This window comes from Caretta caretta, chromosome 13, assembly GCF_965140235.1.
Source record: "Caretta caretta isolate rCarCar2 chromosome 13, rCarCar1.hap1, whole genome shotgun sequence".
Lineage (NCBI taxonomy): Eukaryota > Metazoa > Chordata > Testudines > Cheloniidae > Caretta > Caretta caretta.
This window is the reverse complement of record NC_134218.1, coordinates 17,589,341-17,601,793: the sequence shown is the minus strand read 5'-3', so window position 1 is coordinate 17,601,793 and position 12,453 is coordinate 17,589,341. Positions and strand designations below refer to the sequence as shown.

The 12,453-nt window shown below is 45.1% G+C and overlaps 1 protein-coding gene across 1 annotated transcript in view; it reads left to right on the top strand.

The window, feature by feature from the left end:
* LOC125622081 (somatomedin-B and thrombospondin type-1 domain-containing protein) overlaps positions 1-11,340 on the top strand; it is a 31,450-nt gene extending 20,110 nt beyond the window's left edge. The window contains exons 3-5 of the mRNA XM_048819657.2: positions 427-505; positions 3,087-3,263; positions 10,123-11,340. Of these exons, the coding sequence (XP_048675614.1) occupies positions 427-505; positions 3,087-3,263; positions 10,123-10,240 (374 nt within the window). The 3' untranslated portion in view covers positions 10,241-11,340. The remainder of the gene's footprint in view (positions 1-426; positions 506-3,086; positions 3,264-10,122) is intronic.
* The last annotated feature ends 1,113 nt before the right edge of the window (positions 11,341-12,453 follow it).

The following is a 12,453-nucleotide window of genomic DNA, read 5'->3' as shown; positions in this document are numbered from 1 at the left end:
CAGGTGTAATTCCACTGACTGCTTCTGTTTTTTTTTTTTTTTTTTTTGCTGATGTCTCTGGGACCGGAATCTGGCTTTGACTTCTTTACTAGTGTGGATTTAAGAGTTCAGGTTTATTTTAAATCGGCTTTCTCAAACATGCCGAGAGTTGGTATTAAATGAACTGTGATTTTGTTCTCCTTTGGTTGGCACGGCTCTGATAAGCAGCCTCCATCTCAGGCAGTAAAAGGGGATGAATATAAATGTATCTCCAATCAAATGCTGGATATTCACTGATAATATGGAATTGTCTTCAGTTTCCTGCCAGAGTAAAAAATATGTGCCGTTAAAGACCATCAAAGCCCCAGTTTTTATTGTTTGACAGGCACAAGTGGCCTCGGTGCAGTACTGTCACTTACCATGTGTGCAATTTCTCTTTGTGCTCAGTTCCAGCATTAATAACCACAGGAGGTTATGGGAAAGCAAGGAAAAAGAGAGCTGCGTCCAGCGAAAATGAAGGAGCAGGGTAAGTCGGGGGCTGAGTGCTGCAGTGTAATCACACTTCACGCACCTTTTCTTATTGGCTTCAGTGTGTGCAGGATTGCACCCAGGGTCTGCTCTTATCAGAGCAGATGTTCAGCAGGATGGAGACTTCTAGACGATGTCTACACGGCATGCTAAGCCTGGGCTCTGACTCAGATTTGAGCCCAAACCTCCCTTCTGTCCACATATAAATGAGGACCCAGGTCCTATGAACTGGCTGGGGGGGGTGGGTCTAAACCTGAGTTCCTCCATGAAATTTTGCAGTGTGGTCACAGATCAAACCGAAGACCCAAGTCAGAAGGTCTGCGTAGTTCAGTATGGATGCATTAGCACGGTTGTGAGACCCAGGTTCAGTAAGTGTGAACCCAGGTTTACAATTTAGTGTGGATGCTAAAGTGCAGCTTGGAAACACTGAATCTACAAGTCCAGGTCCCACAAACCCTTAAAGCCTGATTCCAGTGCAGCACCAACTTCACAAAATAGAGGGCTTGACTCTGCTTGATGGGGAGAGTTGAGTTGTAGCTGTTTAATAATGTTGCTATTTAGAATCCCGTAAGCAAAGAGCGGTCATTTCAGCCGGTTCCCTTGACCTACTTCTCTCTGGGTCCAGTGCCCTTTTCTCCCATCATCATGTGATGGGCTTGCTGGCAGGGTAGCTTTCAGTCTCACTGTGCTCTTTGCTGTTTATATTGCACCATGAATAGATTTCCAGCATAGACCGTGGCCTAAATAGTCAGAAGAATGTGCGTGTATGCAGTGTTACTGTCATGGTACTTAGAATAAATCAATCACTGATGTTGGAACTTCTTATCTCAACTGTATAGGCCCTTGATGCCTATTAATTGCTGTCAAAGAGGAGTGCATTTGTGGACCCCCTGTTTTTTTTCCTGTGTGTGTGTGTTATGTTTTTGTTACTTGTTTGCAGTTTAGCATTGATCTTCAGCTTTATAATAGGGATAGCCATTTACACTTCCCTCTTGGGTTACAGTGTGAACCATAGTTATCCTCTGCATTAAAGGGAAAGCATGGACTATGGAGGCTCCAGCTCCAGCATGCTGGGAGCTGTAGTCTCTGTGGGCAGCACCTCTGTATTAAAGGTGAAGCCAGGTGCAGCTGGTTCTGTTTTATGCAAATTAGCTTTGCCCTTTGGGATCCTGGTAAATTGCCCTATTGGGTACCAGCAGAGCAGAGTTTGGGCATCCTTGCTGTGTAGGAGGCAGGTTATTGTACTGGTTGGCTTGATTGCATCAAGAGCTGGAGGGGGTACCTGATATGCTTGGCTCCCTTAAGCTGCTGCTGCGCATTTTCCTCCCAATGTCACTATTACACGGTGCAGGTACTGGCAGACGTCCAGGTTCTGCATATGGCTTTCATGTGCACTTTAAATCCTGCGAGAGACAGATGTGCAAGTGCTGATCAGTTGCCAGGATGGAGTTCTCGACACAGCCATGAATTTGGCAAACGTTCCTCCTTTATGCTCCGCTTAAAGAACTAAGGTCTGTGAGGGTGCTGACTTTGGCCTTGCCTCCTGCTTCTCGTTCTGGTAGGGGCTGCCGTTGCTGATGCAGGCCCATGTAGCAGATCGCTAAGGGGGATTCCTGCGTGTTTTCCTGTCTCCTGCCTTACTCCGTTTTGCAGGCTGGTGATTCTCTGTGGCATCTTATTTCAAGCTCCTGTGGAGGGGTTTTCTTTGTTGTCACCTGCCATTCTGTAAGTGTCACAGGGAGGATATTGGTGCCTCTCTGGCACCATATGGCAGTTGTGTACTTGCTGGTTCCGCACCCTTGCACGCACACATGTTTCCGTAATGTACATGCATCCTTCACCCTCATTTAAGCTTCTGCAGGGAAAGAGCTTCTGCTTGTGCAAATCCCCGTTCTGTGATATGTTTGCAGGCAGTTACTACCACCTCAAACTTCCATTCTCCTCCCTGAACAAGGCCAGTTCTTAGCCTTTCCTCTAAGGTTTGGTTAAAAACACCCGTACAGCATGATCTGAGCATGGCACAAATAGAGGGCGAAGTCTCACTGCTAGCCTGATAATCCTGATCAGAAAGCTGGCAGCTTCACCCCACTTCCAAGCAAGTACACTGCCATAGAAAGACCTCCAATTACTTGAGACTTGGGTGCTGTTATGAATTATTCTATCAGACAGGTCTTAGTCTCCTATGAAGAATTACCATAAATAATCAAAACTAAGCACTGGGAGCAGCACGGTCCAGTGAACTGGGGAACCAGACTAGGAGTCAGCAGACCTGGGCTTTATTCCTGGAGCTATCATTTACTTGCTGCGTGTGCTTCGGTTTCCCTATTTGTAAAAGGGGCATCAGTGATATCTTCCTTTGAGAAGCACTTTGGTATCTGTAGGTTGAAAGCACCTATGTTTTATTGAATAGCAACACTCAGCTCTAACTCATCAGAATAAATGTGCATGGTGTATTTTGTGATGCACTTTCCCTTTTCTTAAAATGATCTTTGTTCACCCAGTCTGCTCTGGGTTGCTCGGTCACTGGTAGGTCTGTAATGCTGCTGTTAAGTTAGCTGAGACTGTCATTTCTGCTGCAGATATTGTGTCGAATTCCAGATCACTGCCATCATGGAAGGCTGTTTGCAGGGGAACAGTTCCTATACTCAGTGGATGCGATATCTCAGCGAGGGGCACACAGTCTGCGTGGAGTGCCAGCATCCGGCCCTGGATTCCAGGAGTCTGCATTGCTACGGGGATGGCAGTGGAAGCAAAAAGTAAGAGCCCTGAATGCTGCTTTGTTAGTGTCTTTTCATATTGGATTTTTCTATTCCTCCCCCTTGAGCTGCTTGGAGAGATTTGTCCCTGTGCTCACCTCTCACTTTATATCTTCAGAGCCCTGTACGTATATTAAGTAATCCTCAGTGCACACTAGGAGTTAGGTAGGCGATATTATAATTGTTTGACAGAGAGAGGGAGACTGAGATGAAAGGTCTTGGCCAAGGTTGCATGGTAAGCCAGTGGCGCAGCCAGAATGGGAACTCGGGACCTCCTGTGCTTAGTCCGTTAAATCTCATTGCCTCCTAATTTAAGTAGCACAGTCATGATTTTTTTTTTAAAGGCTCCCCTGTTGTCTGACCATCCTCCCACCAGCAGGAAAATAAAACCAAATTTGTTCTGCAGGCTGTCACTGGTTGTAAGAACCATTTACTTCACTTGAGTGGACCTATGGCTCATCTAGATCTGTACTGTGTTTCCAAAAGTGAGCTTAACTGGTTGGTTCAGAATAGTGTGTTTCTCCCTGACCCCAGGCACTGTAAGCTCTGGTGCTGAGGACTGGTAGCCAGTGTAACTGGAGATCAAAACAAATCTTTGCATTATAGCATCTTTCTCCCAGGAATCTCAGATTGCTTCTGCAAGCATTAATCACACTACAGATGGGCCAAAGGAGAGGAGGAAGGACTTGCCCATGGCCACACAGCAAGTTAGTGGAGGAATAGAGTCCTGATTCTCCAGTGCCCTGCTGTAGCTGCTACATAACACTGCCCCTCCACTTTTTTATCACACAGTTCCCTTCCTAGTTACGTCTGTGTAACAGGTGAAATGTAATTTTGTTTTTAACATTTAAGAACCCACTGTGGAACTGCAGGGCAATCCAGCACTGGAAATGACTGCGTGGCAGGGCTGTGGGTGTTTTGCTTGTAGCTCACTTTAATATTGAAATGAATAGCTCTGGTTTTAGATACTAACCATAAACAAGGATTATAAAACATGTTATATATTACATACCGACTACCGCACCAGTAATAGCCTTTTTAGGTAGAGGCTGCCCATGGCTTTTAATGAGAACAAGTCAGGTTAGATTCTCTTTCCTCCCCCTCGTCCCCCTGCTTGTTAAGTATGAAGGTTGCAAAGATCTTTAGATAAAGAGCAGTGAACCCAACTGATGCGGTCAGCGGAGGCTAAGAAGTGTAATAAAAATGTAAAAGCTTGAAATAACGTTATTTTGTTGGAAGTCCTGGAGCCAGAGAAGAGCATCGCACTAAGTGAAATGAAAAATATCTGCAGCCCACAGTTTCCTTCCCAGAGATGTGGAAAGAGACCCTCCCTCATTTACCAGGCTGTCTGGTGAATAACATCATCTACATTCATAGCTTTATAGAACTGAGTGAAATTTTTTGAACAGTTTAATCATGGAAAAATTCATGGGTTGACTGGAACTATTTGCACATTCAGGGCAAACTCAGTGAATAGTTTTGCTGGGGGGGTGGGGGGGGATGCCAAAAAGCTAAAATGTTTAATTTCAGTACTTTTGAAGTGACACATTTTGCCTTTTTTTTTTTCTTTTCAAACTATGTTTTGCTTAGAAACTTAGCTCGTGGTTTTTTGTTTTTTATTTTTTTTAAATAAAAAGCCACCTGAAAACAAAAGAAGCAAAACAAAAAACCCCAAAAGTCATTTTGGGTTGAACTAAATGTTTTGTGAATATGGAGTGAAATTCTGGCCCCATTGAAGCCAGTGGGAGTGTGGCTGTTGACTTGAATGGAGTCAAGATTTCACCCATGGTACCTTTCATCTCTAAGGAGCTGGTCTGAATCCTTTCTACTTCAGCAGAGATGGAAATTGTTCCCATCTGTTTGCTGTATAGTGGTGTATGTGAGATGAGTTGCTGAGTTAATCCATTTCCAGGTGCATGAGAAACTGGGAAGTGAAACAGATTATAAAACATAGTGAATTTGACCAGTCTAGCTACCAAGCTGAGTCAAATAAGTCTCATGGGAATTGGCACCAGTTGGCTGCCTTGTCAGGGAGACCAAGGGTTGAATGGGGTACAGACAGTGAATGCCCCTTGCAGCACCAGAGATGGTCCTTCCAGATAGGTCTGGGGCCAGGGGGGGGAAGCTTACACTGCTGCTGCCTATGTGACATCTGTTTTGGGGATAGCCTTCAGGGCTGTCAATCCGGCACCTTCCACCAGCCCTAACATCATTAGGTTATGTCTTCAGTGCAGAGGGATCCCGGAGCTCTCACTTATCACAGCGGTAAGGGACCCCGGAGCCCCAGCAGCAGTGGGTGCCAAGCCCACCTTCCAGTTTTGTCAGGGATATTTTTAGTGAATGTCTGGGACAGGTCACAGGCTTCTGTGAATTTTTGTTTATTGCCCATGACCTGATCTCTGACTTTTACTAAAAATATCTGTGACAAAATCTTAGCCTTTATCATGGGCTTTGAGCAAATGGGCTTTCTGAGGTGTGCTGGGGTCACTGATGGCACACATGCCCATTGTCTGCCTCCACGCAGTGCACATGAATATGTAAATCAGAAAGGACACTACTCAATCATTATGCAGACCTTGGTTGACCATGGATAGAGGATCATGGTCACCAACGTGGGACATGCCAGTAGGGTGAATGATGCCGGGTTATTCCGGCGATCTGTCATTTTCAAATTTGGACAAGCTGGGACTTTATTCTGACCCAATATAGCTCTCGGTGAGGTGTCTGTGCCTAATTTTATCTTGGGAGCCTATCTTCTATTGCCTTGGCTCATGAAGCCCTACTCTGATGTGCGAGCACCTGGCAGAAGAAGGCTTAATTACACCCTGATCAGTTTCAGGCTGGTGGTGGAATGTGCAGTTGGCCAACTGAAGGTAAGATGGTGCAGCCTAAAAATCCATTTGGATGCCAGTGTGTATAATGTCATTCCTGTTATGGGGGGTGCAGAGGCTGTGCACTGCAGAGTTGTGATGAAGAGACTAGTGAATAGGAAGCCCTGTAGAGATAGAAAATTTTAAAATTAATTCACCTTTAATCATCTAAAGGCAAGGCACCACTCTAGCCCTTAATATGGAAAACCATCTGTGATGAAATCCTTAATGGGGGGGAATGTTAATGGGTTGATTACACCAATAAATTTAAAATCCCTGAATGATTAGAATAATCCTAGCCTTGACAGTCATCTTGTTTCCATTCATTTCGTTCCTCTGCTCCGCACCACCTCAATCCTTACATCTCCCACCACAAGTCCCCCTGCTGTTTGAAAGCAAAGAGAATTCCCATCAAGTTTCTGAGCCATTTTAGCTTTTACTTCAGGGTAAGAGATTTTGTTGGTTCTTTTGTTCCTTTCAACTGGATCTGTGGCCTTACATTCTTGAGGGAGTAATGGGAGTTGGATCTCCTTTGGAGGGGTGGGAAGTATTTTTATGATTCACACATTAGAAAACAACTCTCCCTAAAGCTACCATGAAATGTTGTGCAAGTTATGGGGGCCGGTTTTATTGATTTCTCTAATTGCTGTCTTGTGTGCAGTTCAAAGTATTTGTAGATGGACCTGAACCATCCACCTACATTTGGAATGTCTTATATGGGCATGTTTTATGTACTGCGCTGGTGCATGATAGTCCCTTTTCACTTCCTTCCAGAAATAGGCTTTAAGGACTGGCCAAGTAGGATGGAGGCAGGGATAGCATCTGAGGGAGAATATGGAGCTGGTAGGCCATGATCTCTGAGAAGGAAGGGGAGCAGGTGGGATGGGAGAAACACGTGTTGGAGAGCATTGCCTCTCCAGTAGAGTAGAGTAGACCTATCAGAGTACTGACTGAGTTTTGAAACATTTTAGGGGAGCTCTTGTCCTGCTAAACTCCTCAGGCCAGAATCTGTGAGCCCTGGTGAAGAGGATGAAGCAGGCAGCGGCAGCTGGCAGGGGGTGGGATACAGCTTTGCAGTATTAGTGAGCACTTGGTCAGATTTACGTAGGCCTCTCCTGCTATACATCCAACCCCCCTTCCCCACAAAGTACACTGGTTTCAAGCTTTAGCCTGTTCCACTTATGCTAATAGGATAAATATGATCAATTTGCCGGTGATCATACAGGCTGAACTATCTGCCACTCCTAGAGGGGGTCACTGCAGCTCCTGGCTGAGGCACATTGCTTGGGCACTGCGAGGGAAACGTGCATAGCTAGTACCTGGGTCACACCCATTCCATTTTGACACTTCAGTCCTCTCATGCTGTTGGTTTGGCAGCTGGCACCAGCATTTAATTCACTTATTGTTCCCAGAATGATTGTCGGGCAGTGAAACATTGGGGAGAGTTTAAAATAAACTCAGCAGCAGTGTTGTACTTTTGAATATTTCCTGCTTGTCTGTCTGTCTCTCTCTCAGCCTAGTCTGGTGCAATTCAAGCATTTGAGTAGCCAGTGCAGACTAACGGGAGATTCTGAAGGCTGCCTATGTAACCTGTTAGCGAGTGGTTCCTTCTCCTTGCCTGACCTGCAGAGAATGTGAATCTGTCATAGTTGCAGCTAGGGAGCCTTGGGTCTTTGACCCAAGATGTAGCATCTCCTGCTTGTAGCTCTGGAGGTCCCCAGTGTGATGGCCAAGTAGCAGCCATCACATAAGTGGGGACACCTGGGATGCTCCAAGGAGTTTGATTGGCCTCCTTGTTCATGGAAGGGTAAGTGGTAAGAAGCGCAACGTGACAGGGCCGCAAAGTTATTCAGCGATCTTAGGACAGGTGGTGGTGGGTATTTTTGAAATGGTACCAGACCTCGGAACACTGAGTAACAAGCACTGATGTCTGTGATGAGCATGCTCCACAAACTGCTCTGGGGGCCGGTGCCTGGGAGGATTAGCTGTTCTTGATAGTCTTAAGCAAGATGTGGTGATTGCAGCTCACAAACAGCTTCACTCGGGACATCCAGATAGGGAAGTCGGGGAACGTTCCTCTAAACATAACACAGGCTGCGTTTCCTATCGGCAGGGCCAAAGCTGGCAAGTGTGCTTTATGTTGAAAGAATCAAGCCTTTTAAAGATAAAGCTGTGGCCTGGGGAGGAGGAGAACCATACAACATGTGGGACCTGTCCATCTATGTAGCCTGCTCTGTAAGATCTAGGATCTTGATTCTTCCTGTGCAAACCCTGGTGCGTTGAAATGACCCAAAGCCAGAAGAGAGAACATTTCGTTTCCCCCCAACCACGTGTGATGTATAAAACTGCACCCTGGAGCATGGCACCTCATTAAACCAGCAGCACTGCTGTCTCTGTACAATTGGCAGTGATAATTCAGGCTTCTAGAGAATTATAAAGTTAACAGGAGCAACAGATCATTCTGGCTACTTTGCTGACAGCTCTTGGCACCGGAGCAAGTACTGAACGAGCCATTGTGCTTCTCCGAAAGGGCAGGGCTCAGCCCCGTTGGCACGAGGTCATGAATGTGTAATGGGAGAAGAAGTTTGCAATGCTGCTGCCCGTGCCGTACCTTTTTCTATGGCTAAATTTCAAGCTCCCTGCCTGTCTGGCCAGCACCTTTTGTGTAGGCGTTAAGGGTACGCCTACACAAGAGCTAGGGCGTAATTCCCAGCTCATGTTAGACATACTCTTGCTAGCTCTCCTCAAGCTAGCATGCTAAAAATAGCAGCATAGCTTGGGCAGCAGCAAGTGTTGGCACAGGGTAGCTTTGCGGCATACAAGTCTGCCTGAACCCTGTGGGTATGTGCTTGACCTGGCTAGCTTGTGCCGCTGCTTGCCGCTGCCTTGGCTTCGGCGCTATTTTTAGCAAGCTAGTGTGAGTATGTCTAATGTGAGCGGGGACTCACAAAGTCTACATCTACACATCGGGGCAAGTGCTTAAAAGCATTTGTTTAAAATGGAACATTTCTCTAGTCCGTTCAGGATAAACACATTCAGTAACTTGCTGGGAACATTCAGAACCTGGCAGAAAATAGTTTAGAAGGTGACGGTGATGTTTCTGCTCTTTTCCTGCCTTACAAATAGAGCTGTACTCCATGGCTCTGTGTTGTGTAACGCGTACTCGTTCAGTGTCTGCAGCGTTCATGGACGACAGTGGGAGCTCTGCCCAAGGAAAGAGGGCAGGATACAGAAGAGACTAGAGCTGGGTGAATTTTTTTTTTTTTTTTGCACAAAACTTTTTTTGATGACACCAAAATATTTCATGAATTCCTGTAGATTTCACCAAATTGTTTTGATTTGGAAAAAAAATTAAACAAAAAAATCAAAACATTTCATGTTGACGTTTTTGAAACAAAAATATTTTTGTTTTTTTTGTTTGAAACAACATTTTGTTTCAGAATTTCCTTCAATTTATTTAAAAAAAATCAAAAACATTAAAAAAATGCTAAAAATTGAAACAAAACTTTTTGGTTTGGGGTGTCACAATTATTTTATTCCCTCGGCCGCTCAATTACCAGTGAACCAAAAAATCCCTTATTCGCCCTCTAGTAGAGACTGGTGATGTGCATTGAAGAGGTGAATTTTGCCTGTGGTTTGCAACTATCAATTGCTTCAGTACAAGAGGACTGATTGTGAGCTCACTTTACACTACTTTTGCACTGATGTAACCCCATTGGTATCAATAGAGTTGATACTGATTCTCACCAGTGTTTCATCAGAATCAGGCCCGGTGGATGCAGACTATGTCAAAGACAGAAGCTTCAGGATTTATTGGCTGATCTCAAACCGTGGCTGTGTGACTGGCTGCTTCTAGAAAGCAGCCAGCTTCCTGCTTAGCAGCCTTGCTGGAGTCCCCATTAGTGATGGTGCATTATGCACTCAGGTACTGTCCTTGAAGGAGTTAATACGCTAATCCCTTCCCCCCACTTTTGCTTTGTTCCTTCCAGGAATCAGCTGCTGCACTGGCAGGCCATGGGGAATCCCCAGTGCAGAGGAACCTGGAGGAGAGTTCGCCAGCTGGACACTTGCTCCTGTCCTTCCGTTCACAGCTTCTTGTTCATCTAACCCTTCTGAACTGGCCCAGCGCCTCCAAGCCTGAGCCACATGATCGTGGCTTTGGCACAAAGATTGAAGTAACAACCCCACCCCACCCCACCTGCTGATCAGTCAGTAAGCCCCTCTTGGACTGCTTCAAGGAGGTTGCCACCTGCCAAGGCTGCGGCTGAAAACCCCTTCATATCCACCCATGCTCCTGGCTGTCTGAAGAAGACAAGCTGACAAAGCAACTTCAGTCTTTTTCCCCACACTTCCTTCCATGAATGTCCCCTGTGCCTGAGAGCAGTCACCCTGACTTGGGCCATCAGTCAGTCCCCTTCTCTACTTCCAAGTTCCTCCTTCCCTGAGACTTGCCAGCGAGAAGCCACCAAATAAGAGAATTCAAAAAAGAATTACAATACATGTATTGTTTAAAAACCTAGCTAAGTAGCCAACAAGAGACATGCAAAATGAGTCCACTCAAACTGCGTCCTCTCTGTACAGATAACCCCCCTGCCTGGAGGGCAGTCCATCGCCACCCCTCCCCCCCCATGCTTTTGCTATTTTATGTTGGGTTCCTGGTAGGTACAGCACTGGCCCCTATTGAAATTTGGGGCAAAGCTCTCATTTACTTCAATGAGAGGCGTTTTGAGCCCTTAGGGACTGATCCTGAAGGGTGCTGAGTGCCTCCTGGGTGTTTCTGGGCACCCTCGGCTCCCATTGGGCTGGATCCTGCTTCTATTGAGGTATATATTTATGAGAGGGTTGCTTGCGATAGCAGGGGACTGGACTCGATGACTCAGGCCATCCCTTCCAGTTCTGTTCATTTGTGCAAAATTTCCATTTCAGGATCAGGCCTCTTGAACCCAATGGGAGTTGAGGGTGCCATGGAGAATGGAGTCCTTTGATTTCAGGCTTCAAGGATCATGGACCATGTTATCTCCACTATCTGTGAAGTCCCTAGAACACCTTTGGGGTGTATAGAAAACGTAGCCATTTCGTGTGCAGCTGGGAGATAACTGTTCCTTTTTGTTTTCACATGGAACTGTTTAAAGTATTTTCTTTATAATGGTTGGGTTTTGTTGTAGCACTTTCTTGTAGTAAATAAAGAGATGCTGGAGACATTCTAATGGTGTTTGTTGATCTGTTTCTATAGAGCCATCATTGAGCAGTTGGCCATTGAGAGCTCAGTCCAGCTAATCTTACTGTCCACTTCTCTACCACAGGATATAGGACAAGGATGGATCTCTCAGATATCCAATCCCTAGTCCATTTAGAACTTCCAAAAAATCCCAAGCACCTTGCATGAATGGCCCCGAGAAGCGGACATGACATTTTTACATACACTTTGTTTTTAAATTTAATTAATCAAAAAACTAAATATAATAAAATAAAAAGCCCATCTTTCTAGCTTTGCCTTGATAGGATCCCTCATTTGGACAGTCAGAGTGGCACTTATATGCGCTAATGTTCATTTGATGGACCTAAATAACACAGTATACAGTAGAGTTGTATAGGATAAAGGGAAATTCTGTATTTTGCCTGCAGATGGAATGCTCTAGTCTAGTGCAGTGGCTCTCAACCTTTCCAGACTACTGTACCCCTTTCAGGAGCTGATTTGTCCTGCGTACCCCAAGTTTTACCTTGCTTAAAAACGACTTCTTACAAAATCAGACAAAAATACAAGTGTCACAGCACACTGTTACTGACAAATTGCTGACTTTCTCCTTTTTTACCAGATAATTATAAAATAAATCAATTGGAATATAAATATTGTATTTATATTTCAGTTGATAGTATGTAAACAAGCCAATGTCTGTATGAAATTTTAGTTTGTATTGACTTTGCTAGTGCTTTTTATGTAGCCTGTTGTAAAAGTAAGCAAATATCTAGATGAGTTGATGTAGCCCATGGAAGACCTCTGTGTACTTCCAGGGGTACATGTATCACTGCGCTAGTGGTCTACTTCCAGTCTCACAGTAAATGATAACTGAGAAAACTATCCACTGCTTTGGGGCTGTTGATTTCAGGGGTAGTTATACTCAGTCCTGTGATCTCTGTGGCTATGTCTTCGCTGCTAAAAGAGGTATGTATTTACATCAAGAGAGCTGACTCCAGTTAGCTATATCACTATAAAATCCTAGTGGAGACAAGGTACAGGTACGTCTTTCCTCAGTCGAGCTAGTTGAGGCCAACCCTAAACCTCCTTCCCATCAAGGTAAAAACCACAGTGCCTTTTCTCC